The 23,895-nt window shown below is 41.3% G+C and overlaps 3 protein-coding genes across 8 annotated transcripts in view; all 3 read right to left on the bottom strand.

The window, feature by feature from the left end:
• Positions 1-228: 228 nt before the first annotated feature.
• Positions 229-5,408, bottom strand: c9h2orf80 (chromosome 9 C2orf80 homolog; the record flags this gene model as incomplete). Its single annotated transcript, XM_080785269.1, has 8 exons — positions 229-700; positions 1,028-1,137; positions 2,035-2,122; positions 3,332-3,409; positions 4,606-4,696; positions 4,828-4,910; positions 5,186-5,267; positions 5,368-5,408. The coding sequence occupies 8 exons, from the start codon at positions 5,406-5,408 to the stop codon at positions 632-634; spliced, it is 642 nt and encodes a 213-aa protein (XP_080641395.1). The 3' UTR covers positions 229-631.
• Positions 5,409-7,310: 1,902 nt separating this feature from the next.
• On the bottom strand, positions 7,311-12,089 carry LOC308330659 (uncharacterized protein). Its single transcript, XM_080785615.1, has 9 exons — positions 11,966-12,089; positions 11,597-11,812; positions 11,381-11,472; positions 10,979-11,029; positions 10,581-10,801; positions 10,030-10,169; positions 9,751-9,847; positions 9,229-9,315; positions 7,311-8,051 (listed from the first exon to the last, which is right to left on the bottom strand). The coding sequence occupies exons 5-9, from the start codon at positions 10,676-10,678 to the stop codon at positions 7,985-7,987; spliced, it is 489 nt and encodes a 162-aa protein (XP_080641741.1). The 5' UTR covers positions 10,679-10,801; positions 10,979-11,029; positions 11,381-11,472; positions 11,597-11,812; positions 11,966-12,089; the 3' UTR covers positions 7,311-7,984.
• Positions 12,090-18,357: 6,268 nt separating this feature from the next.
• Positions 18,358-23,895, bottom strand: part of pikfyve (phosphoinositide kinase, FYVE finger containing) — a 33,164-nt gene continuing 27,626 nt past the window's right edge. For 5 of the 6 annotated variants that reach the window (XM_080785812.1, XM_080785816.1, XM_080785814.1 and 2 more), the window contains 10 exons: positions 23,786-23,881; positions 23,250-23,330; positions 22,835-22,917; positions 22,497-22,556; positions 21,980-22,156; positions 21,446-21,549; positions 21,206-21,334; positions 20,720-20,981; positions 19,862-19,936; positions 18,358-19,572 (listed from right to left, as the gene is read on the bottom strand). In XM_080785812.1, the coding sequence (XP_080641938.1) occupies positions 19,457-19,572; positions 19,862-19,936; positions 20,720-20,981; positions 21,206-21,334; positions 21,446-21,549; positions 21,980-22,156; positions 22,497-22,556; positions 22,835-22,917; positions 23,250-23,330; positions 23,786-23,881 (1,183 nt within the window). In that variant the 3' untranslated portion in view covers positions 18,358-19,456. The remainder of the gene's footprint in view (positions 19,573-19,861; positions 19,937-20,719; positions 20,982-21,205; positions 21,335-21,445; positions 21,550-21,979; positions 22,157-22,496; positions 22,557-22,834; positions 22,918-23,249; positions 23,331-23,785; positions 23,882-23,895) is intronic. The other variant, XM_080785813.1, reaches the window with a different exon arrangement.

Raw genomic sequence — 23,895 nt, 5'->3', positions numbered from 1 at the left:
AATGGTCATCTAGGATCATAAGTAAACAATCTGTACATTGGTACTATAAACACGTCTGACTACGTAACATGCTATCTTAATTACATTTTTAGCCTTCAAGGTCTACGAGGCTAGGACAGGTGCTACTTGGGAGTGAGTCTGCAGTTCTAATTGCAATGTCAATCCATAGTTTGGGAGCCAGAAGGGAGAAGAGTCTGGGACGTGTGGCAAACTAGAGAGGAACTAGCACTGTATCCATCAACAATCATCACATTAATGGACCTCAGTCCATATGACAATAACCATCATCAAACATATATGACTCACAATCGTCACTTCTCTTTTTACCAAACTCGCCCATACATTTAAAGGATAAATTACTTGATTACCACACCAACATTGCCAAGCTATCTTATCACAGTATAACGACAACATAATACATTGAAACTTTAGAAACAGCTGTGTCCAACTAATATTGAATATGAAACCGAAGGTTGCTTCACTTTCATAATATCTTCAGAATTACGTGAATACAACCAAGACGGCTGAAAACAAATAAATTAATGGGGTGTTGCACCATTGGAATGGGTTACAACTTTCCTGAGTGGTGGCATATTCATAGTACTTGCTGAGGAAGTACCGTCTCATATCTTCAATCCTGCAGAGACTCTTGAGAACCCAGGTAGTGGTCTGTTACGTTGTCATGGCAATCCCCACTGTCCTGTGAGTGAGACAGCGTGGGAATAAAGATGTGTTTTGTGTGAGAAACACAAGGTGGCAGTAGAGGCTTTACATAACATTTCAGACCACTGACAACAGATCCACCCATGTCATCAGGCTCTTATAACAACATCTATTTATTTCCATATAGCTAAGACCAATATCTCCTATTCAGACTATATCCTTCACCTACCAGACAATGTACATTTTATGCACTGTATATAACACATTAACAGTTAATGTTATCTTTACAGCCGCTATGAAAAAGGGGAGAGAGACTTCAAATCTAAAGTAGTTCTACTGGTTGTAGAACCAACTGGCTGCTCACACTGAGAAAGGATTGAGATGATGATGAGGATGAAGACTGCACTGAGGCATTACGTCCAGCAGGAGCGCTGGCCTTTTCTTTCTCAGAGAGCCACCGCTTCAATTTCTGACCTGTAAGAAAATAAGACAAATATGAGGCTCATGTCATGTTCATATACTGTGCACAACTATTGTAATAGGCCTACATGGTAATACACAGTGCTTTAAGAATGTCTATGTTATATGTCATAACATCAAAAAAATGTATGGACCAGAGCTACAAAAGAATGCATCAACAGTTGATGTTTGATGTTCAAGGGACCTTTTGTTGTCAAAACAAGTGGCTATATTCTTGGTGTATGAAACGTTATTTTCACACTGGTCAGCTGTAGCAATTAGTCATGAAGACAAATATCAAATACAAATCTAAAGCGGTGTATAACCCCTTATAGATTATGTCATAGCATAATTTATTATAGTCATGCCTATACTGGATCACTTGGTTTCTAAAGCCCTATAGTACAGTTACAGTACAATGATGTGATTGCAATAACACATATAAGACCAAACAAAATGAGTTGGCAGATTATAGTCAACATTAGAAGCAAAACAGGCTTGGTCATTCCTAGGCATTATAGAAGAGAGATGTTGGTTGGACGGAGTCCAAACAGAGTCCTAACCTAGTCCTAACCTAGTCACCTGTGGAGAGGGGGACAAATTATTGGTTGACGTTCTAACATATTTTAACATGCTTCTTGTATGGTCACAGTTGGGTGGAAACGTATGTCCAAAACTGTTACTTTTTACGATTCAAATAAATAAACGACAAATGTAGCAGATAGACATGTTCAAAACACGTCATTTCGCACCACGTTTCGAGCTTGTGGATCTGCTACATTTGATGCTTTTGTGAAACGCTGTAGTATGATCAAGTAGGGCATTCATTTGCAAAAGGTTAGAATATGGAGATAAGAGGTTTCTGCCCCCGACAGCTGAAGATAAATTGATGGATTCTTTGACACAACTTACTGTGTTTCTTGGAGTGGTCGACAGCCTTGTAAGAGCCAAGCATGGCAAATGGGTGGTAGGACAAAGTAAAGGGATGCACAATGGCGCTCTAGAGGAGAAACCAAAATCATGCCAAAACCATTTATAGTATGTCCTATTACAAAATAGTAAAATGAACAAAATTATGAATATCATGAATGAACTGAAGCTGCTGATGAACCAAAGTATTGTGATTTAAAACCCTTTGCGATAGCCTTTTGTGCTGGTAATCCAGTCTGGAAGTGTGCCGCGGCTTCGACTCCAGATCCCGACGGCCTTTACTGCATGTCACCCCCCCCCCATCTATCTCCTCATTTCCTACCGTCTACTCCATAAAAAATATAAAATAAACGTGAAAGCCACAAAGAAAAGTTAGCCATTTTTACTTAACTACGCTCATATGGATTTGAACACCTTTCTCCAAGTACTGCACTGGATCTTGGGAGATGGAAGGAAGCAAACTCAACTTAACCACAGCCACCTACGATGTTCCACACACGCCCAAGAACATAAACCAGCAACCAACAATGCCCTAACTCCCTCAACACCACCCCTTCTGTAAGTAAGAGCAGGACAACTCCCAGCAAAGCCATCTGCAAGATGGCTAGGAGCGACCCTCCTAGACACTGCCTGGAACTGGAGGACGCAGGTTGATTTAGACCAGAAACTCATCTTTCCGCCGAGATCATTGCAACTAATATAACCTCAGGCCGGACCTGATCTTGTGGGTCAACCTCTCAGAAGTCGCTATTCATTAGAACTAACTGTACTGTGGGAAGCAGCAGTTGGTGAAGCATACGAATGCAAATGACTGAAGTACTCTGACAGAGCAGCCGAGACAGAACACGTGCTTCCTGTTGAGGTCGGGTGTAGAGGATTTGTCGCCACATCCACAACCAAGCTTGCATGGGAGTGCGAGGAAAGGCCATCCGACAAGCTGTCTGTAAGTCTGTTCACTGAACAGAGCAGCAGCTGGCTGTGGATCATGAGAAAGGACCCGTCCCCAACTAGGCTGCAAAATGACCAGAGGTAAAAGCAGAATGGGGCACACCTGGGACGACAGGTGTCGCTGTTGAGCACAGTGGAGGTGTCGTATAGGCCTATCACCGAAACACCAATGAGGGAGGTTTCCCACCTGAAGACCCCGCAGTGAATCATTTACCCCTACCCCACTCAATGCTAAGGGCTGATTAATCGAAGGGATTGTACTATCAAGTACTATGAGCTCAACTCTGACTGATATACAGTAGAAGTTCATTCGCACATTGTTACAGTGTACCTTGGAATGCTGGTTGGGGTGTGAAGCAGATGGTTTGCATCTATAGAGACATAGAATTTCCTTCACCGGTAGGCTATTCTAGAAGAAAAAGTGTGACGGTTAGAGGGGCAATACATGTATAATCATACCTGCCAGAGCTCAAAATCGAAGACATTTTAGCTCAGTGGTAAAAATATGGTGCAGGAGACCAGCGTTCAAATTTGGGGTAAAACAGAAAGTAATATGTTCTCTTCTCCTCGTTGATTAAAAATCTAGCATCCGTGTTCAGTATAATTGGGAGCCCATGTTGAGTGTTTTTTGCTTATGGAATGCTAAAAAAAAAAAAAAAAAAAAAAAAAAAAAAAGGTCAAGCGGAGAAGAAATTAAAGCAATATGATTTTGTTGTCTTTAAAACTCAAAATGGATCCTATCCCTGATAATTCCAGAGATTGGAAAATACTTGTTTTTGGCAACCAGCCTGACATCTATCCATCAAAGGTGCTGTGCGTGTGTGTGTCTCTTTTGGCAGGTCACGTGGTACTATAGACTGTCTTGGGGTTTTCTATCTAGTATAGTGTGTTATGGCTGGCTCTGGGGCCATAACGAAGAAGGGGAAACCTCACCGGAGGACAATCGGAAAATAAGTATTTTATTTCATACTTAATTGTTCAAGCAATTAAATTAGAGTTTCCAACTTAACTTGGCAGGGAAACATACTGCCCAAAACAAACAAATTAACAAAGGAACTCTCCTGCGGCTGCCCCTGCAGCCTGTGGAGAATAGCAGATCTGAAGTGATTTGAGAGCAGGTGTTTTAAATAGTGTTTGGGGAGGACACTGGCCAGGTGTCTCCCCTTCCACTCATCATCTCTGGCTCCGCCCTCCAACACTGCAATGGAACTGTTAAAGGCACAGCCACACATACAGAAACCCCACATAGTAGACTAAAGGCCCAGGGGGCCGTCACAAGTGCACGTTACTTTAGCCTGCATTTTATTGTGAAACCGTGTGCGTCTCGTTTGTCTTGTCTTGCAGTGCGAGTGACTAGTGTGTTGATTTATTAAATAAAACAATATGCACTTTAAACTGGAACTGTATACACGTCTGTTTCCGGGCCTTAGTGCCCAGGTCACACAAGGACATGGTCCATATTCTGGGAACTCGGATTAGTCCATGGATAACTTGATTTGCTGACAAACAATTTCTTGACCTGGTCTCTCTTTGATCACAATGGATTATGGAACTATCTAGTTAAATTAAATTCATAAATTGCATCAAATTAAGTAAATTACTTACCAGGATTATCCCTGCAAAGGAGGACAAGATCATAGCTTCTCTCTCTAGGTGGTTGGGGTACTGCTCACTTCCGAAGCTGCTTGCTGCTCTGCTGCGGAAGCATAGGGGAATATTTTAATTTAGTCAGTGCCTTACCCCTTATCCCTAAACTTCCTTTTAACCATTTTGTAAAAACATTTGTAGAAGTTTTAACATGTTTTGGGATGCTAGTAAGTAACTTACATGATGTGTCTGTCCAGCATGTCTTGCCCTTCATGCTTACCCAACCACCAAAGAGCAATACCAATGGCAAGGTCATAATGAGCCTATAAAAAAGACATTATATACAGACACACGAATATATGCAGGAAATTCTTAAGACCAATGGTCCATTGTCTAAAAATATTCAATATAAATGTACGAAGTCATTTTAAGCCTGCATTTAAGTAACCAATCTGCTATGTTCTGTGTAGAACACTCATTAGAAGTCAAGTGTAAACTCTACTTATTCCTCCTTGAATGAGCGAGGAGAAAAGGTGAACAATTGATGGCCTCATAAGTCATAAACATCTACAAATGAATTCAGCTCCTGACTTCTCACCAGGTCATCCAGCACTGTTGAAGTCTCCTTCCCTTTGGGATCAAAAGCATTCTCTCGCATTCTCTGTCCAATGTAGTTATCCCTGTTCAAACAGAGTACACTTACTTATAGTCTTAGCCTATAAAGACAAATCATACAAATATTATTTTCAAACTATCTTTTTGACTTAATCATCAACTCACAGAAGAGTCTGGACATCTTTCCTCAATCGCTTTGTCTCCATTTTATGCATTCAATATTTATCCAGTGTATCCTGCAAATAACACATTAGTGTGATACTACTAGGCCTACTGCGGTAATAACCAAAAGCCCATGAACTAATATACCGGAATTATAAGGCAGGACGGCTATAGCCATTGTTGCAAACAAAGGGTTAATTTACAACTAAGGACGCAGTCCAGTGTAGTTAGGGCATGAACCTGACACCACTTTCAGCTTACTTGACTACAAGATCGAGGCACACACTTCACAACAACATCCTGCATGTCGCACCAGACTGAATCAGGTCTTAATTGATTAATTTATGAACTTGCTATAATTGGTTAAATATTAGGCCTAGGCCTAGATGTCATACAAGCCTTCTCACTGTTACATAACATTTTCCTGAAAACAGCCGTCATAAAGATGAGATACCGGGGTCTGAAATCTGTTGTTACTCACCACACAGTTGTGTGTATGACCAGGAGGCAGGAACTCTTGTAGCCTACCACCAGTCCGTTAAAAGAATTTCACATCACACAGAAAATCCACAGTTGACTTGCTCACTATGCTTCATTGCAGCTTTGAAAGGTTATCTGGAGCTTAGACAGCAGACTTCTCAGGTGAGTGGCACTTAATAATTTAAAGCTAACCTCCCCTCAGTCTCACACACTGATAATTAGCCTATCAGTACCAACAAGAGAAAACAAAGAGGAGCGCTCGTCATCAGAAAATACAATATATTTAATTTGATGCTAAATGGATCAGTTCTCTGGCCGGAGAATAATAAACGAATGTAAAAATACAACAGGGTGCCTTCCTTTGGTGATGCAGAGGAAAGCATACAGCAACGACGTCGAGTCTGTGGGGGCTATGGGGCTGTAGCCCCCATGAAGCATTAAATAGCCCCTTTTAGCCCCCATGAAGATTTTCGTGGACATTTTATATTAACATTACAGATTTTCTGGGAATTATTGACCCTCTGTGACTGTCGCAAAATTCCGAAAATGTGAACCTCTCCGCCGGCTGTTCAGAGGTGTTAAAAGTACTCAAATGCTAATCAGGTTTCTTTTGTTTTCACCTAGCCAGGTATTATATGCCTACAGTACAGTGCCCATAGGCGGCGGGTGTGTAAGGCTAGGGAAGGCTTAGCCTTCCCAAAAATTATGCTGGGTATTTTTTTAAATATATATAATATATGTGCGCAGCATTATATAGAAGGCTATTGTGTGTGTAGTGTGTGTGTGTGTGTGTTGTTGCTGCTCCCTGGTGATCGGGTAGGTAGGCTATACAGCAACTGGCCTAATCAGCATATGATTGGCTACTATTGGTATGTCTGTAAACCTCGTCCGCTTCCAGTCGCTTTGTAGCAAACAGTAGCGCGCGCTGGTTTGTTTTGGGAAACAGCAAAACGCAAAATGTATTTTCCAAGGCAAAGATAAAGTAATTCAGAAGAAGCAGCTGTGACTCGGCTGTCAGAACTCAGCACCACCACCAGTGCCCGCACGTTTCACAGTTCACACCACTGCAGCAACACTGACACGTTCAGCGGAGTGACTGCTGTCTGTGCCGTCTGTGAAGAGCCATGAGCCGCGACTCCCGGGAGGGGCAGCAACACCGCCGGGTAATCTACACAGACTATAGTGAGACTACACACTGACTCGAGAAAAGACCCATATCGTCCAAAATAGGCTAATCAGTCGTTGTCTGTGTATAGGCTAATTCATTGGTAAAAGTATGCTAAACTAATTTTTAGACCATTTGGGAAATAAATAAATCTGCGGCGGCGCGATCTAAGGGTAATGGACACATAACGGACACCCAGGTATAAATGCAATAATTTATTAACAAGAAAATGAATATTTACAGATATATGGCATCATGCATAAATTACAATCAACATGAAACATATTACTTTTATTACAATTTTGTTTGACTGTGGCGTCTTCTCTCGTGTATCATCAGATGTCCGGCTCCATGCTCGCCTCTCCTTGGAGGCCAGTTGGGTCAAAACAAAGTATACCACATTGTGACAGCTGTAGTGAGTCTACAGTCCACCTGCATGCTGGCAATATAGCCTGGTTGTGATATGTAGATGTGATTGATATTTTTTGTTTGTTTTTTTAAGTCAGTCTATAACAACCACAAAGTAATTGAATTTATTTTATGTATTAATTGTATTTTATATATTACTATGTTATTACTAATTTTATGTATAAATATATTACTAATTGTATTTATTTGATGTATTACTATGTTATTACTAATTTTACTTCATGCATTACAAATTGTATTTGTTTTATGTATTACTAATTTTATGCATTACTATATTGATAATTTAATTTATTTTATGTATTATTGTCTATATTACTAATTATATTTATTTTATCCATTACTATGCTATTACTAATTTTATTTTATGTATTACTAATTTTAATTTACTTTTATTTTACTATTTTAATTTACTTTTATTTTACTATAATCTATTTTTTATCGTTCGTTTTATCAATTTATTTATATTATTATCTAGTTATTTATATTGGTTTATTATTTTATTGTTTAGAGCCCTGATTGATCACATCTACATATCACCACTACCAGTCAGGATCTGAGTGACTCAGAACCCTGGTGACCTCCAGATGGCGCCACACAGGAGACCAGCAACGTCCTAAAGAAAAGAAAGAAATGCTCATTACTACTTTGTTCATAAAACAATATTGATTGAAATATTTATTAACAGTTTGCAGAATTACAGTACATGTCAAGCACAAACTCAATACAAAGACTGTTAACTGTAAATGGACGATCCAATTAAGCATTACACTCGTTTACAAGAGGGTCCACCATGTTCAATTCATCAAAACATTTAGAGACCTACAAATAAGACACTTCTATATAGTCAAAGAACAGAACAGGAATTCATCATAAAGGAGGTAAAAAGGGAAAATAAACGTATACAGCGAGGGGAAAAATGGAGTCAAGGGATTCACATGTCTTAATGACTGTTGGTAGGGCGTTCCACATTTTGGTGGCATAGGAGTGAAAATAATTTAGTCCCTTGTTTGTGCAGAATCTGGGTTGTACATGGTTCGTTGCACTCCCTCTGGTGTTGTGGGTGTGGACTTCGTTAACATAAAGGAAGTATCTAGACAGGTACATGGGTATCTTGGTGGTGTATCGAATCTTGTGGACCAGACCCATTGCAAGATGCTGTACACTGTCGTCGACCCTAAGCCATTCCAGCCTGTCAAAGTGGGCAGGAGTGAGGTAGGTTCGGGGGGTGAGGCCAAGTAGGAGCCTGACCAGTTGTTTTGGGAGGTCTGGAGCCTAGTTTTAAGGGCCTTTGAGGTGCTGTGGTACCAGGAGGTGCATGCATAGTCAAAGAAACCTTGTACGAGGGCTCCTGTTAAGGTCTTCAAGGTGTTTTTGTTGACCAGTGAGGAGATCCTGTAAAGGAATCTTGTTCTTTGGTTGACTTTTTTGATTACGTTGGTGGCCATTTTATCACCGGAAAGATTAGCCTCCAGGATGGAACCTAGGTAGGTAATTTCATCTTTACGTGTGATAACATTGTCACCAACTCTAACCAAGAAGCCATTTGCCTTGCTGAGATTACTATTAGATCCAAAGAGAATGGATTCAGTTTTTACCAGGTGTAAAGATAGTTTGTTATCAGTGAGCCAGGTGCAGATTCTACCGAGTTCAGAGCTGAGGGCCTTTTCAACCTGCAGTTTGTTCCTGTCCGAGACTAGCAGTGCCGAGTCATCTGCGAACAGGAACAAGTTGCAGTCACAAGCTGATGTCATGTCATGATCATAGTGTGTGTGCGTGTGTTGTATAGTTACCTTGCTGTGATGTAACTCCAAAGGTGATCAGAAATAGTTGCTCCATCGGCTAGAAACGTGCTCTTCACCGGCATGATGATCTTGTTCCTAAAAAAAGTCTATAGTCAACCCTAACTGATTACAGAACATGATATAAAAAAACACAACTAGAAGGATTTAGGCCTGTCACAATTACCTAATCACCAAGTATTTGAGATACTTTTTTAGAGTCATAATCGTCTCCATGTTGAAAATGTTCATATATTGTCAAACATTTTAAAGAAATAATGCAAGCAACCGATCTACAAGCTCTAAATGTGTCACTTTGTAATTTACCTCTTTTTTTTGTGTAAAAAGTTATTGAATTATGCCATGTGCATCTTTTTGTTTACAAAGCCTACAAAAGCCAAAGTTTTATTTAGAATGTTAGTATGACGCAATTAAATTGTTACTTGTAATTTATTTGAGCGACAATTAAAATCGGCCATTATAAAACCTTAAATTCTGACAGGCCTAAACAGGTTCCAGTGGCGTCTACCGAACCTTCTAGCTCCGTCCGAGCCTCCCAGCGACCCAGAAGTCCTCAGCGGAAACACCCGGGGAAAGCTTCGGATCTCGGGCATCGGCTGAGATCTCCATTCTAACAAAGAACGAAAGACACACAGCCCAAATTAGCTTTGCTGTGTGTGTGAGTGTCCCGTCACAACATACACATGCACTTACAGTAACGTTTAAGAATAGGGAACGACCAATTATCGGCAACGGACGATTATTGGCTTTTTACGAAGCCTAAAAAAGCCCTAACCCTAAAGCGGTTCGTACCGTTGAGTTCCTCACTGAGAAGGCCCAGGTCCGAAGTCCTCCAGCGTCTACCCAGATCTCCGTCCTCCCATCCATGGACAGACCTGCAGATCTCCATCTCTAGAGGCTCCAGCCTCCAGCTGTGTCTATGATCTCTAATCCTGAGAGAGAAAGAAACCATTAGCTCTACAAGCTCACAACACGTTGCAGTGTGAGCTTGTAGATCTGCTATTTTTGCTGAACGGAATAGGGATGCTGGGGTTGAAGTGGTTAACAAAAGTGTCAAAGACTTTGGTTGAATGTCTGTCAGCTTTCCAAGTTAATCAGAGTGCCACTAGGAGGCATCAACACATGTACAGTCCTCAACATCTTTTGTAATTTGTATTCAAGTTGTTACAAAGACCAAGAGGCACGCTCATGATATGAGATATTGACTCTCAAACTATTGTGCAGAGTCATTTAGATTTATCCTAAAATATTTAAAACATTTGGATTACTGTAAATGATGCCATTCTTCGTACCATAACAGTACAAAAGCAGTTATCCATCAAGCAAGAACTATTCCTACTCACAGCTCATCAGAGTCCTCTGAGGAAGCCCCCGGGGGGGGGGGGAGCTTTGGAACGGATCCCTGTCCAGGGAACATCAGATCGTCTATCGATATCTCCATTCTAACAAAGAAAAAAAAACACACACACCAAATTAGCCTTTCAGTGTGTGTGTGTGTGTGTGTGTGTGTGTGCACTCCCTGTCCAGCAGCCGCGTTCCAGCGACGTCTACCGCAATCTTCATCCTAACAAAGAAAGATTGATTAGAGTGACCAAGAGCCAGATATATATTCTATCCTGTCACAACATATATACATAAAACTTTTATTTATAGAGAACATTTAAACAGAAGCTAAACATATCACTTACAGTAATAAACGTTTCAGTTAGGGTTCTTTTTGACAGGCCTAACAGGGTCTTACTTTGAGTCGTCTTCAGAGGAATGCAGATTCCTGGAGAGACCTGCAGTACATCTGGAAGAAAGACATGGCCGTTATCGTCTATGAATGGCTTCATAGAAAAGAGCTTCGCACATCACTCCCTTGTTGTTGCCAATAGTCTGGATAGTCTATACTTCTTATTCTTGATGACAATTGTTTATGAATTTGATGCATTACTATGTGTTGTTGCTTACTGTAAGTCACTCTGGATGTGAGAACTGCCTAAATTGTTGAAATTCCTAGACGTGATCAATTAGGGTCATAGGGTGTGCTCTTCGGTGATAGCAGTGGTGTCATTTGTATATTTTTACAGTCTGCCATGCTATACTTCGTACCATAACAGTACAACAGATATCCATCCCAACAAGAAATATTCCTACTCACAGCTCATCAGAAGTCCTCAGAGGAAACCCTCGGGAGGGAAGCTTTGGAACGGATCTCTGTCCTTCCACGACGTCTACCACGACCCATCCACCCTAAGAAAGAACGAAAGATTAATTTAAGTGACTTTCACATCATACACAAAATGTATAGAGAACATTTAAAACAGAAGCCGACCATAACACTCGCAGTAATAGAAAAGTCTAAGTGGTTTCTTACTTTGAGCCGCCTTCAGAGCCCCCCATGCAGATTCATCCATGGACAGCGAGAACTGCAGATGTCCACCTGTAGGGGCTCCGGTTGAGCCTCGCAGCATCTGGAATGAAGAAATATTCCTACTCACAGCTCATCAGAAGTCCTCAGAGGAAACCCACGGGAGGGAAGCTTTGGAACGGATCTCTGTCCTTCCACGACGTCTACCACGACCCATCCACCCTAAGAAAGAACGAAAGATTAATTTAAGTGACCAAGAGCCAGATATATGTACATCGTGTCCTTTCACATCATACACAAAATGTATAGAGAACATTTAAAACAGAAGCCGACCATACCACTCGCAGTAATAGAAAAGTCTAAGTGGTTTCTTACTTTGAGCCGCCTTCAGAGCCCCCCATGCAGATTCATCCATGGACAGCGAGAACTGCAGATGTCCACCTGTAGGGGCTCCGGTTGAGCCTCGCAGCATCTGGAATGAAGACATGGTGGTTATAGTATGAATGGCTTTGCACATCACTCACTTGTTGCTGCCAATAGGAATTTGTGATGTCTGTGTGGCGACAATTGCTGTGTGTCTGTTTTTTAATAATACATACAATTTATATTGCACTTTTCAAGGTACCCAAAGTTGCTTCACAAAACAGTAAAAACAAATTTATTTGAAAATAAACTAGATTAAAAAGGTTCAAAACTAGAATCTTTTGACCCGTTTGTGAAGCTTTTCGGTTCCACACCAGTAACTGCTGTTCAACACTAACAGCTACATCCATGACCTCCCTGCAACAACATCAATGAAGTATGGCTATGCAGACGACCCGAGTACCGTGTCCCAGTCTGGAGCCGTAGCTCTCATGTCAAGAAGCTGGATGCTGCCCTCAACACCGGATGGGCCACCCCAAACAAACTGCCTGCCTGTTCTCGCTGGAATCACTCCAACAGAGGTCAGACGAGAAGCAGCCACGCTGGCCCTCACCGGGAAGGCACAGCTGAGTGAATCCCAGCCATCTCCTCCACAAGGTCGTCAGAGACACCACAGCACACGTGCCTCAAGTCACGGTGCCCTTTGCCACAACACACACCAAGTCACGGCGACCTTTGCCACAGCACACGTGCCTCAAGTCACTTTGCCACACAGGCCCAGGAACTGCTCCACACAACACCAGCTGACACCTCCAAGGCATCATGGGTGAAGGCAAGACAGAGGGACCAGTGGAATACATCGAGGACCCCAAATATGTTCTTTGCCAGCACCTCCCCTGCAAGGAGTGGACAACCCTCAAAGCAGAAGTGGGACATCTCGGACAGTGCCCACTGTGAATGCGAGGATCCACTACAGACTGTGGAACACGTAATGAACATTTGCCCCAAATACCGGTCACCGAATGGTGATCGTGGCTTAGGTGACCTAGACAATGACACATTGTACTGGCTTGCTGCAACAGAGCTGAAGTTCTATGGACATACGGCAGAAGATGTTTAAGAAACTTATTTTTTGTAATTTCTTAATTTTCAGCAAACCTTTGTGGCATTTAATTTATGGAACATGTGGATGTTTCTTTATTTATTGGTGAAGTTTTAGTGCCACTTGTGGCATTCTTTGAAATGTATTGACACGTTTGATATATGTTTGTTAGGGATGTCCGATATTATCGGCCGATAAAGGCATTAAAAATGAATAACCCTAACCCTTAATTTTACTTTATTTATTATTTTACATTAAAAACATCTACAAGCTCACAATACAATAAGACACATGTGAGCTTGTAGATCTGCTATTTTCAAAATATTTTTATACATTTGAAAACTTGAGATGAGAGATTAGATCATTTTAGATGAGACATTTTGCATAATGAGTAATTATTAATAATTACTTTTGGTATTTTAAGTACATTTTATACCAAAACCTTTGTACCTTTACTCGAGTACATGTTGAATTGTAACGGAGTATTATATATGGAAAAAGCCTGCATATAATATATATATATCGGTATCTGTTGATATCGGCAATTAGGAGTTGGACAATATCCAACACTGACTGTAGGACATCCCTTGATTTGTGTGATTTTTGTGCAGCTTTAGTGAGTTTGTGGCATTCTGTGCAGCTTTTGTTTGTTTGTTTTGTGAACGACCAAAGAGCACACCCAGTATGTATCACAAGGCTATCCCACCAGTCAGGTGTACTTATATCTACATCTCATAAGCGGCCATGAACTAAACACTACAGATATCACAATTTGACTTTGGCAGCAGCAAGAAACGACTGATATGCAAAGCTCTTCAGCCATGCTTCTCTCTATACAAACACTCATAATGTCCACATGGACATCTTAGCAGCCAGGATGGGGTGGTTCACACAGGAGACCAGGTTCAGTGTTCCAGCAGCATCTACGGTCATCTCCATCTACATCTAGAAAGAAAGAAATACATCAGAAGCTGACCATATCACTCACAGTAATAGAAACATTTTAAAAGGATCTCTGGCTAATAAGACAAATATTCCTTATTATACTTGCCATCTATAACTAAAATTGTAAAATATACCAGTTAAATATTTTATTTCTATCATAAAATCTTTTACAGGAACTGTTCCCGTCGCAAAGTTTATGATGTCCATGTGTGGTCCAGTGCTATGGAATGCACTTGCTAATAAAAAGTACTTAAAATATTGCTTTGATGCTTATATCAATTAAGCTGTTTTTGTAATAGCAAACACACGGACAGGCCTCTTTCATACTGGAGTAATTCATCCGCTTCATTTACAGACATCAGTAAAACGTGACGTCCGTATTTAGAATACAACAGCAGCGCTTATTTTCCAGATCCAAACTTAGCGTTGCACAAAGCTTGCTTAATAGCGACATCAATTCATTCCAATCCACATTAAATGTCGCGCTCTGTGCGTTAATTCATCCGTATGGTATCGCTCATTTCATTAGCTTCAATAGCGTGACACATCCATTATGGTTAGATCCTTCCAATCGATCCAATTTCAATACTTGTGTCCGTATCAGAGTAAAGATTTCAACTTGAATGTAGGGCCAATATGCCTTTCTTTTATCACCAGAGATATACGGTTTAACAACGTGCTCACACTTTGGGACTTGGGCGTCTTGTTGTTTACTCACTTGTAGTCGTTTGTCTATGGTGATTGATGATGACTGCAACAGGTTGATATTATGGTAGGAGTTTGTGTTGTGTGTGTAGCGAACCAGGCTGGACAAAGAGGTTGAAGGCCGACTGATGATGTGAAGTTTCTTTAATGGATCAACGTGAAAACTAAAAACAAGACACAAACATATAATCAATACAGGCAGACATATCCAATAATGTGAGGCATTCATATAAACAAATAAGTTTACAAATAACCAATAAAAGTTTCATATCAAACCATAATACCATATAAACAAACCAATAAAACAAGATCTCACAACAATAGGACACAAACCAATAACCATAAAAATGACATTCACCTTGTTCCCTCTCCAGCTAGGTGCCAACTTGTTAACGGGTGTCCCAATACCATGATGTCACTCAACCATGTAATTCTCCAGGAAAGTCACTAAAACCAATAAATCATATAATTAAAATCCAGCAGTTCCATTTCCATTCCATTTGTTATTTTGTTGGTCTGCACTCACTTGATCGGTTTGGTGTTCCATTTCATCCTGTTGGTTTAGGCTTGGCTTTCAAAGATCATGGTGGAGCACATGAGGAACAAACATTTTCTCCCTGACTGATGCATGCTGGGCTTTCTTTATCAGACAGTATGACTCTGGTGAGTGAGCAAGCTTCCTGTTTGCCCACATAGCCTTTCAAAATAAGAGCTTTTCCTCCATTTCCATTCCGGGGTCCGTTACAGTGCGAGTGTAATGGTTTCAAAATAAACGGGGCAAACAAAACAAGAACAGGCTCCAGACATAAACTAAATAAAGGTCTCAAAAAACAGACGAGCGCAGGGTTCAATAAACAAATAATAAAGTACTTTTCTTTCTTTAAACTGCGCCGTTTGTGCGAGCTGTTGAAATCTGTGTCTCCGCTCGGCCGCTCATTTCATTAGCTTCAATAGCGTGACACATCCATTATGGTTAGATTCTTCCAATCGATCCAATTTCAATACTTGTGTCCGTATCAGAGTAAAGATTTCAACTTGAATGTAGGGCCAATATGCCTTTCTTTCTTTTATCACCAGAGATATACGGTTTAACAACGTGCTCACACTTTGGGACTTGGGCGTCTTGTTGTTTACTCACTTGTAGTCGTTTGTCGATGGTGATTGATGATGACTGCAACAGGTTGATATTATGGTAGGAGTTTGTGTTGTGTGTGTAGCGAACCAGGCTGGACAAAGAGGTTGAAGGCCGACTGATGATGTGAAGTTTCTTTAATGGATCAACGTGAAAACTAAAAAGAAGACACAAACATATAATCAATACAGGCAGACATATCCAATAATGTGAGGCATTCATATAAACAAATAAGTTTACAAATAACCAATAAAAGTTTCATAACAAACCATAATACCATATAAACAAACCAATAAAACAAGATCTCACAACAATAGGACACAAACCAATAACCATAAAAATGACATTCACCTTGTTCCCTCTCCAGCTAGGTGCCAACTTGTTAACGGGTGTCCCAATACCATGATGTCACTCAACCATGTAATTCTCCAGGAAAGTCACTAAAACCAATAAATCATATAATTAAAATCCAGCAGTTCCATTTCCATTCCATTTGTTATTTTGTTGGTCTGCACTCACTTGATTGATGTTTGGTGTTCCATTTCATCCTGTTGGTTTAGGCTTGGCTTTCAAAGATCATGGTGGATGTCACACCCCTCTCTGAGGCTAGGGTACTATGAACAAAAGGATGGCAAGGCACGCAGTTGGACAGAGTTTTCGCAAGATTTATTTAACCCAAGTGACATACAAGTTACAACAACATAAGGAGACCAAACGTCTGCAAAATAGAAATAAAAAGGTATATTCAAAACAAAGTACTGCATATCATATATAACATCAATCAAAACAATAATTTCCAAATAAATCATTATCATATGATATAAGCATAAGTATTTATAAATCCAGCCTTTTCAAATGTACATTAAATAATTATAATCTATATATATATATATATATATATATATATCATAATAAACATCACAATAATAGATCTATGTAAACCATGGCATTAAATAATAACATAATAACATCACCTCCTCAGAGACAGCTCGTTCCCCGACCAACACCAGCAGAGTGTGCAGACAGACTGACTTGGATATTCAGTCTCTGAGCTTTATACCCCCCCATGGCCCCTCCCACCAGACTGGACCAACTGAATAGGGGTCAACATGATCCACAACATGTTAACTCTGTTTGGTTTGGCACCAAATACATTCATATATACATATATTCACATTCCCGTTGAGCTTGTAGCTCTTCTATTTGAAAGTCTTTAGTTTTCCCAAAAGTCCTTTACTCCTTTGATGTCCTTCTGTGACAGGCAATCCTCCCCCTCCCTGGAAGGGAAGTTGGTTTGGCCCAACTAGAGTTCAGCTCCTTAAAGTGACAGGAACCTAATGAGAGCAGTGTGTGTGTGTGTGTGATCAGTTTGCTGCTTCTTAGTAGTCTTTGCATGTCCTAACAGTGCGCGCTTACTGAAAGGCATGTACACTAGCAGCAAACAGTGACAGGGTGGGGTCACACTGTCACAGTGGAGCACATGAGGAACAAACATTTTCTCCCTGACTGATGCATGCTGGGCTTTCTTTATCAGACAGTATGACTCTGGTGAGTGAGCAAGCTGCGGGGAGGCGGGGCTGCGGGGAGCCCCCATGAGGATCATCAGAACTCTTCGGCTCTGGCATACAGTGGTTCCCATTACCAAACAAGCCCTGTCCCTTGAGCTGCGCATTTTCAGAAAGTGCACTTCGTTTGGCAGGTGTGAAGGCTCATTCGAATCGTAATGCGTATCAAAGAACCGCATTATACTCCGAGCAAAAACGGGGGTTTCGCTTCACTTCCAATCACACTTGATTACGATTCGGTGCAGGTGTGAATGCATCAATGCAATCCGCAGTAAATAAAGGAAATTAAGCAAACAATGTGGCGGGTGAGGAGCTGAACACAGTTGGAGACGGAGAAGGCATATTTTACGGAGCGCAAAGATGTCCCGTTACCGTGGATAGACGTGGTCGAATGAGGAGACTGAAGCCCTGATCGAAATGAGGACGAGTACATTAATCAATTGCTTAAGAAAACACATAAACACTGCAGTGCAGTGTAATAGTATTATAGCAATAGCATACAGAATATTCTGTCTGTCTGTGCTTGCCGTAAACATGGAGTGCTGTCACTGTGTGGGGACTAGTGGGGAGTAGGAACTTTCATCTCAATAAACGTGTAAACATTTTGCGCTGCTGTCTGTTATCAGTGCGCTCAGCGCTGTGCCTCCATGCCCAAAAGACGGTCCAGTCCCAGACGGCACGACACATGCACGTTATGAGTATATTTTTTATCACCATAGATTTCACTGTGTAGGCTAGTAGAACACATTGATAAAAGTCCCCCCTGCTGCATTTCCAATTGCTGCGGATGACAGTGTGAAGGCAAACCGCAGCAAATTAAATATGCAAGAATCCCAAATTCTCCGCCCATACGCATTGAGTCTACCGAAGTATTAGGTGAGAATGTGACCTTAGTGAAGGGCTAATTACTGAAGGTCAAGTCTCCAGGTTTTCTTAAGAATATGTAGGACACGGATTTACTATGTTAGGAGCCCAATTAGTGGTTCTCAAATGTTTTATTTGCAAGGTCGAGCCGCCTTAAACCCAAACCACACCAAAGGGTCGGGTTGGGACAAACCTGTTTTTAAGGTAAACCACACCAATGCAACTAATTGAGTTGCAATGAGTTGCATTGGTGTAGTATACTTTAAAAACCAAGAAGACACTCATCTTCTCCTCTGCGGGCAGAGATCAGCTGGGTAAAGCTGTGAGTCCCCTGTGGGACCAAATAGGTAGTTGGTAGTTCATTTTTATTCTAACTGCACATGACAGTTTTATGTGGCTGTTGGCGATGTTGGCCTTGTATAGCAAATTTATACAGTTTTCTGTTTTATACAGATAAAAAATACCAAACGACGTGTCCACACGTCCCAGGCACCCGTGGTTTTATTTGATAGGACGTGTGTGGACGTCCTACTGTAGGCATCATACAGTAAGTGTTATATTGTGATATTGCTGCAAGTGCACTGTGCATCCATGTAAAAACCTAAGTAGGCTATTCCACTGCAGTAACAAGAAGAAAATACGGTTGAAAACTTTGACAAAGCATTGTTAATAATATTTTAATAATTACATAATCTCTGTACATTTACAAACTTTAAATTACATTAGTTTGTTCACCAAACTAGAACCATAAGAATTCTTTTCAGTGCCATCTTGAAGCAGTTTGAAAAATGGCACAAATAAAACAAAGTACCCTTTATTGGAAATACACCGTGTTTCCAGAGGGTGATAAATAAGCTCCCCATAATACTGACGTGTTCCAACTGATAAAAACCTATTTTATAGTGATAAGTGGCACTGTTACTATGGAATGATACTGAACAGTACACTGGCCACGCTTTAGTTTGCATAATATTCAAACATTTACAGAGTCCAGCGTGGTTATGGTTAAGAATGATCAAGTACTGAGGTCCTCTGTAAAGGCATTAGATATTTGTGTCACGAGAGACAGAGGGCGATTTCCGAAAGTGTGCGCGTGCGTGCGTGTTTGTGCGCGCGTGAGTGTGCGTGCGTGCGTGTATGCGGTTGCACTCAGACATGCACTCGCTGAAAAGGCCCCTGCTCTATGTCTTTCAGCAGTTGACACCCAGGCCAGTCCAGTGGTCAGGTACCATGAGGAAGTACTTGTCCATGGCCTCACAAAAGCGGGCTCTGTACAGCTCAGGAGACACCACCGTAGGCATCTTACCTGTGGATAGAAATACATTGAAAAAAACACATATCAGTTGCAAAATCTGTCATTTTTCTCTGCTTGAGAGCATTACATTTAATATAATGGTCAAAGAAACAAGCAAGCTCATTGCTGATTTCATAGAATGTTTGCCCCAGGAAATATGCTAAGGTTCATGCAGTTAAAACTCTTAATACTATGTTCTAATTAAAAGGTGTTGAGGCACATACCACAGCAGATTTAAGATTAGAATACTTCCGTACTCAAGATAGGCTAAAGAACATCCTTTAGCCAGGGGAGGTGTTACCTTGTCCTCCCAGGATCCCGGTGGATTTCACAACCATCTCCAGTTTCTTGTCCCATGTAAATGTCCTGATGTAATCTGTGAGACAGGACATTTACATACATATTAACGCTTCCCCCAGCAGCCACTAGATGGTGCTGTTGGCTCAGAGCGCCAGGGTTTTCAAGCTGCACGAAGTGGTACCAGGCAATTTTGTGTGCTTCCGGTAGCACGGAATCATTTCAGGGGTGCACTATGTTAGATGCATGCGTTGTGATCACAACCATAGACATAAACGTAGACGCCCTTTCTGGCTCTGTAGCGTATGAGCTCAAGGGGAGGCAAAACATTCCCGAGATTCCTTGCGAAGCCCCGCGGAAGCATGAGCGTGTGTCACAGAGCGCATGTTCGGGTCTGCAAGTCCCGGAAAAGAAGCGCTGTGATTGGCCAGTAATAACTTGAGTGGCAGCGTGACATAACGTGCATTCCACACTTCCGGCGCATTTCCCCCTGTAAATTCTTCCGCCCCTCCTTCAACACACATGGCTCCAACGAACTGCCGCGGCCAATGAGGCATCTATTTTTTGATCTATGATCACAACCGCTGAAACGGACCAGCAAGGTCGCAATGATTTCTTTGTATGATCACCTCAATCTGAGCTCAATTCCAATACAATTTTTTTTGAATGACGTCGCCAACGCGGAAGCGAAGCATTGCCAAGAGCCGGTAAAAATTATTCATATCATTAGAAAACATTATAAAACCCTTATCTCGTCCAATCTCGCCCTAGGCGATCTACAAGCATATTTATATCTGGTCACATAATATCTTTGACTCGTCTGATTTTCACTGGAAAACAAGCACGTGTCCCCTTCGCTCACCTATGATCCCGACAACCAGCTGGTCAGTCGCATCGTCACGGCCCACCAGCAGAGAGTAGTCAATGATAAGGTGGCTGGAGAGGAAGTAGGCGTCGCTGTGGATGGCGGCCCTCAGGATGGCCTTGCAGTGAGCGCGGATGTACAGCGGGTTGTCGTGGACCAGCTTCAACAGGTTCTCGTCCAGGAGCACCACCTCGCAGCTCTCCTTCCCAGAGTCTGTCTTCACATTCCGGTTCCTGAGGGAACCCTTCAGGTCGAACACCTGCGTGGATGTATAGGAGTGGTAGAAACGTGACGTTGAAAGCTCAAAACTCGGGAGACGTTTATACCGGTATATTTTGTTTTCCTGTGTTTGTTTTTTGTGCACATACACCCCCCCCCCCCCCCCCACTCCATCTCGAGTGAAGTTGTTCTGTATGAATTGAGTATTGCAGAGTATCAAGAGTAATCAACAATGCCTCGAGACTGTCTTTTGGTGAGTCTAACCTGAGCCATCTTGCGTCCATAAAAGAGGTTCTCCATCACCAGTAGGTCCAGTTTCTTCTCTGTGTTATTCTGGGAGTTCTTGTAGCCGATCCTGTAGACACCCAGGATCTTAGCCAGAGCAGTCGGACGCTACGGACATCAAATATGAGAATTAGTACCTGGGCTGCAAAGACAATAATATAGAATAGTACACACAAAAAGCGAACAAGACATGCAAAAAAACATTTTCTTCTGTGGTACCTTCTGCTGCACAGCTCCAGTGATGTAAGTGAAGTAATGAGGAGCAAAGTCCAGGAAGGACTGGACTTCCAGTCTAGGCATCTGCTTCAAGATGAAGCGGTCATCTGACAGGACACATAGACATCGTTATTCTGACCGGAAGTCCAGTTAAACAAGTTTTCTTTTCACATTCCTATTCCACTGAACGATTTTAGCATTGGAGCTTTTCTTTAAAGCACATAGTGTAATGTGTTGCACCTTAAGTGCTATTCTGCCGGGTGGCCACCAGATGGGGTCGGTGCTGGTGCCAGACGTTTTTGTATAAAAACTCTCCCAAGTCAAAGTCAAATTAAGCTCTAATCAAGCGCAGAATATCGCATTTTGAGCAGATTATGAGCCATAATGCATATAAATATGGCTTGTGACGGCACTTAAGCTGTTTTAACAGTCAGTACTGCTTCTCAACTGTCTTCAACGAAGCTTCAAACCATGCATAGTATGATCATCACTGGTCATGAGCACAGGGGTTCTTATTTAGAAGACAATAGACAACACCTTCTGTGGCATAGAAGACGGCCCCGGATTTCCCCCCGCGGGCCTGCCAGTTGACACAGTGGGACAGCGAGCGGACAAAGTCGTCCTCCGTGCTCTCCATGATCTCCTCGCGCATCTTGTGGAACTCCTCTGCGTAGTAGATCCGACAGTAGAACCTGGCGTTGGCGTCTGAGAACTCTGCACAAATTGATTTTAGTTTTAGTCACCTCGAATGTTTTAATGTTAGTTTAGTTTTGGTCTATCTGATCTACAGTTTTAGTCAACAAAAATGTATTTTGGCGGGCTTTGATGTTGTCGCAATGACTGATTTTACACTTGCTGAAAATAGCCCATCTACAAGATTGTGAGCTTGTAGATCGGCTATTTAGTTTTTTTTTTACATTTTAGTCTAGTTTTTATTTGTTGACGAAATTGTCAATATATTTAGTCTTAATTTTAGTCATCATAGCTTAATTTTCATTTAGTTTCCATTTAGTTTTTGTTTTTTGTCGGGTTTTTTTTTGTGAGAAACACTTACGCAGCTCAATATGTGGATTCCCAATCTGCTTCTTCTGTTTGTCTATCGAGTCGGAGTCTTCTGTGCAAAAACAGAAAGAATACACTACATCAAATGCTACAGTAAATATAAAATAAAACGTTTTAATGTGTTATTGAATAGTGTTTTTTTCAACACATTTATTTTTAATGGTAAAAAAAAAGCCAATCTACAAGCTCAAAACACATTACATCATGATGACACATCTTATAGATTGGCTATTTAAGATAATTGTAGCACAATGAAATATATATAGGACTTAGGTGGTTAAACGTTCAATATAAAATAAATTAAAATATTGTTTTGTAATTGACACCTACTCAGAGGATCGTCCATGCTGCTTCGGGACGAGGCGGAGTCATTGGGTTTGGCAGGGCTGTTCTTCACCCGGCTCTCTCCAACGCTGCAAACAGAAGACAAAAGGCTGTTTACAGGCTTTGACTCCACTGGAGTTAGTCACATGCTCCTTAATGCTTTTCATTTGGTTCAATCTTTAGAAAACCCACAGACGCAACAATAGCAAAAACATGTTGTGAGCTTGTAGATTGTTTATTTTTTGCAAGTATTTCTTTATAGGAAAGATAAACATAAAAAGTTGATATATGGATATACATCTGCCCGGCAGCCACGATACTTATCATGGTAAATATGTTAATATCGCGCCGCAATTTCGGCCGAATAGTGAAGGTTCTACTTGATCCAACTGTTCCACAGAACACCCCCCAGGGACCTTACGTGATTGGCTGTGGCGTCTCGTCTGCTCCTGTCTTCAAGGTCTTGGACAGGTCCTCCAGAGCAGACTTATACTCTTTGCAACTGTACGGTTGGGAAAGAGACAACAATATAATTCTGCCTGTCTAAATATGGTTGGTAAATGTGACTATTACAGTTTTTCAAAGGGGGCTGGGAGACATGTACAATATCACAATATTATTGAACAAATACAGCAATATATCGATATTCTGACCATAATATCATATTGTGACAATATCCTTTTTTCTTCTTTCATTGTTAAATGATCTTTAGAAATAGCAACAATAGCAGATCTACAAGCTCGCAACGTGTTGCGCCATGTTGTGTGAGCTTGTAGATCGGAAAAATTGGCTATTCTTGAATTATTTGAAAGGCTTAAGTGATCAAAACTAGGAAAAGATATACCGGTATGTAGATCATAGATCACAATATCAAAAACTGCTCATCCTTAATTTCAAAGCGTTTTCTGGGGGTATGGCTCCTTAGGTGAGGGTGACCGAGAAGAGGAGCAGGTTTACCTGAGAGCGAAGGCAATGATGGAGCTGGGTTCTTTCTCACACACGGCGATGGGTACCCGCTCGTGCTCATACATGAGATAGTGCTTGTCTGGGTCACTGGCAAAACATCA

The sequence above is a fragment of the Protomyctophum bolini genome (genome assembly GCF_963924005.1).
Source record: "Protomyctophum bolini genome assembly, chromosome: 16".
NCBI lineage: Eukaryota > Metazoa > Chordata > Actinopteri > Myctophiformes > Myctophidae > Protomyctophum > Protomyctophum bolini.
This window is presented reverse-complemented; position numbering and strand designations above follow the sequence as displayed.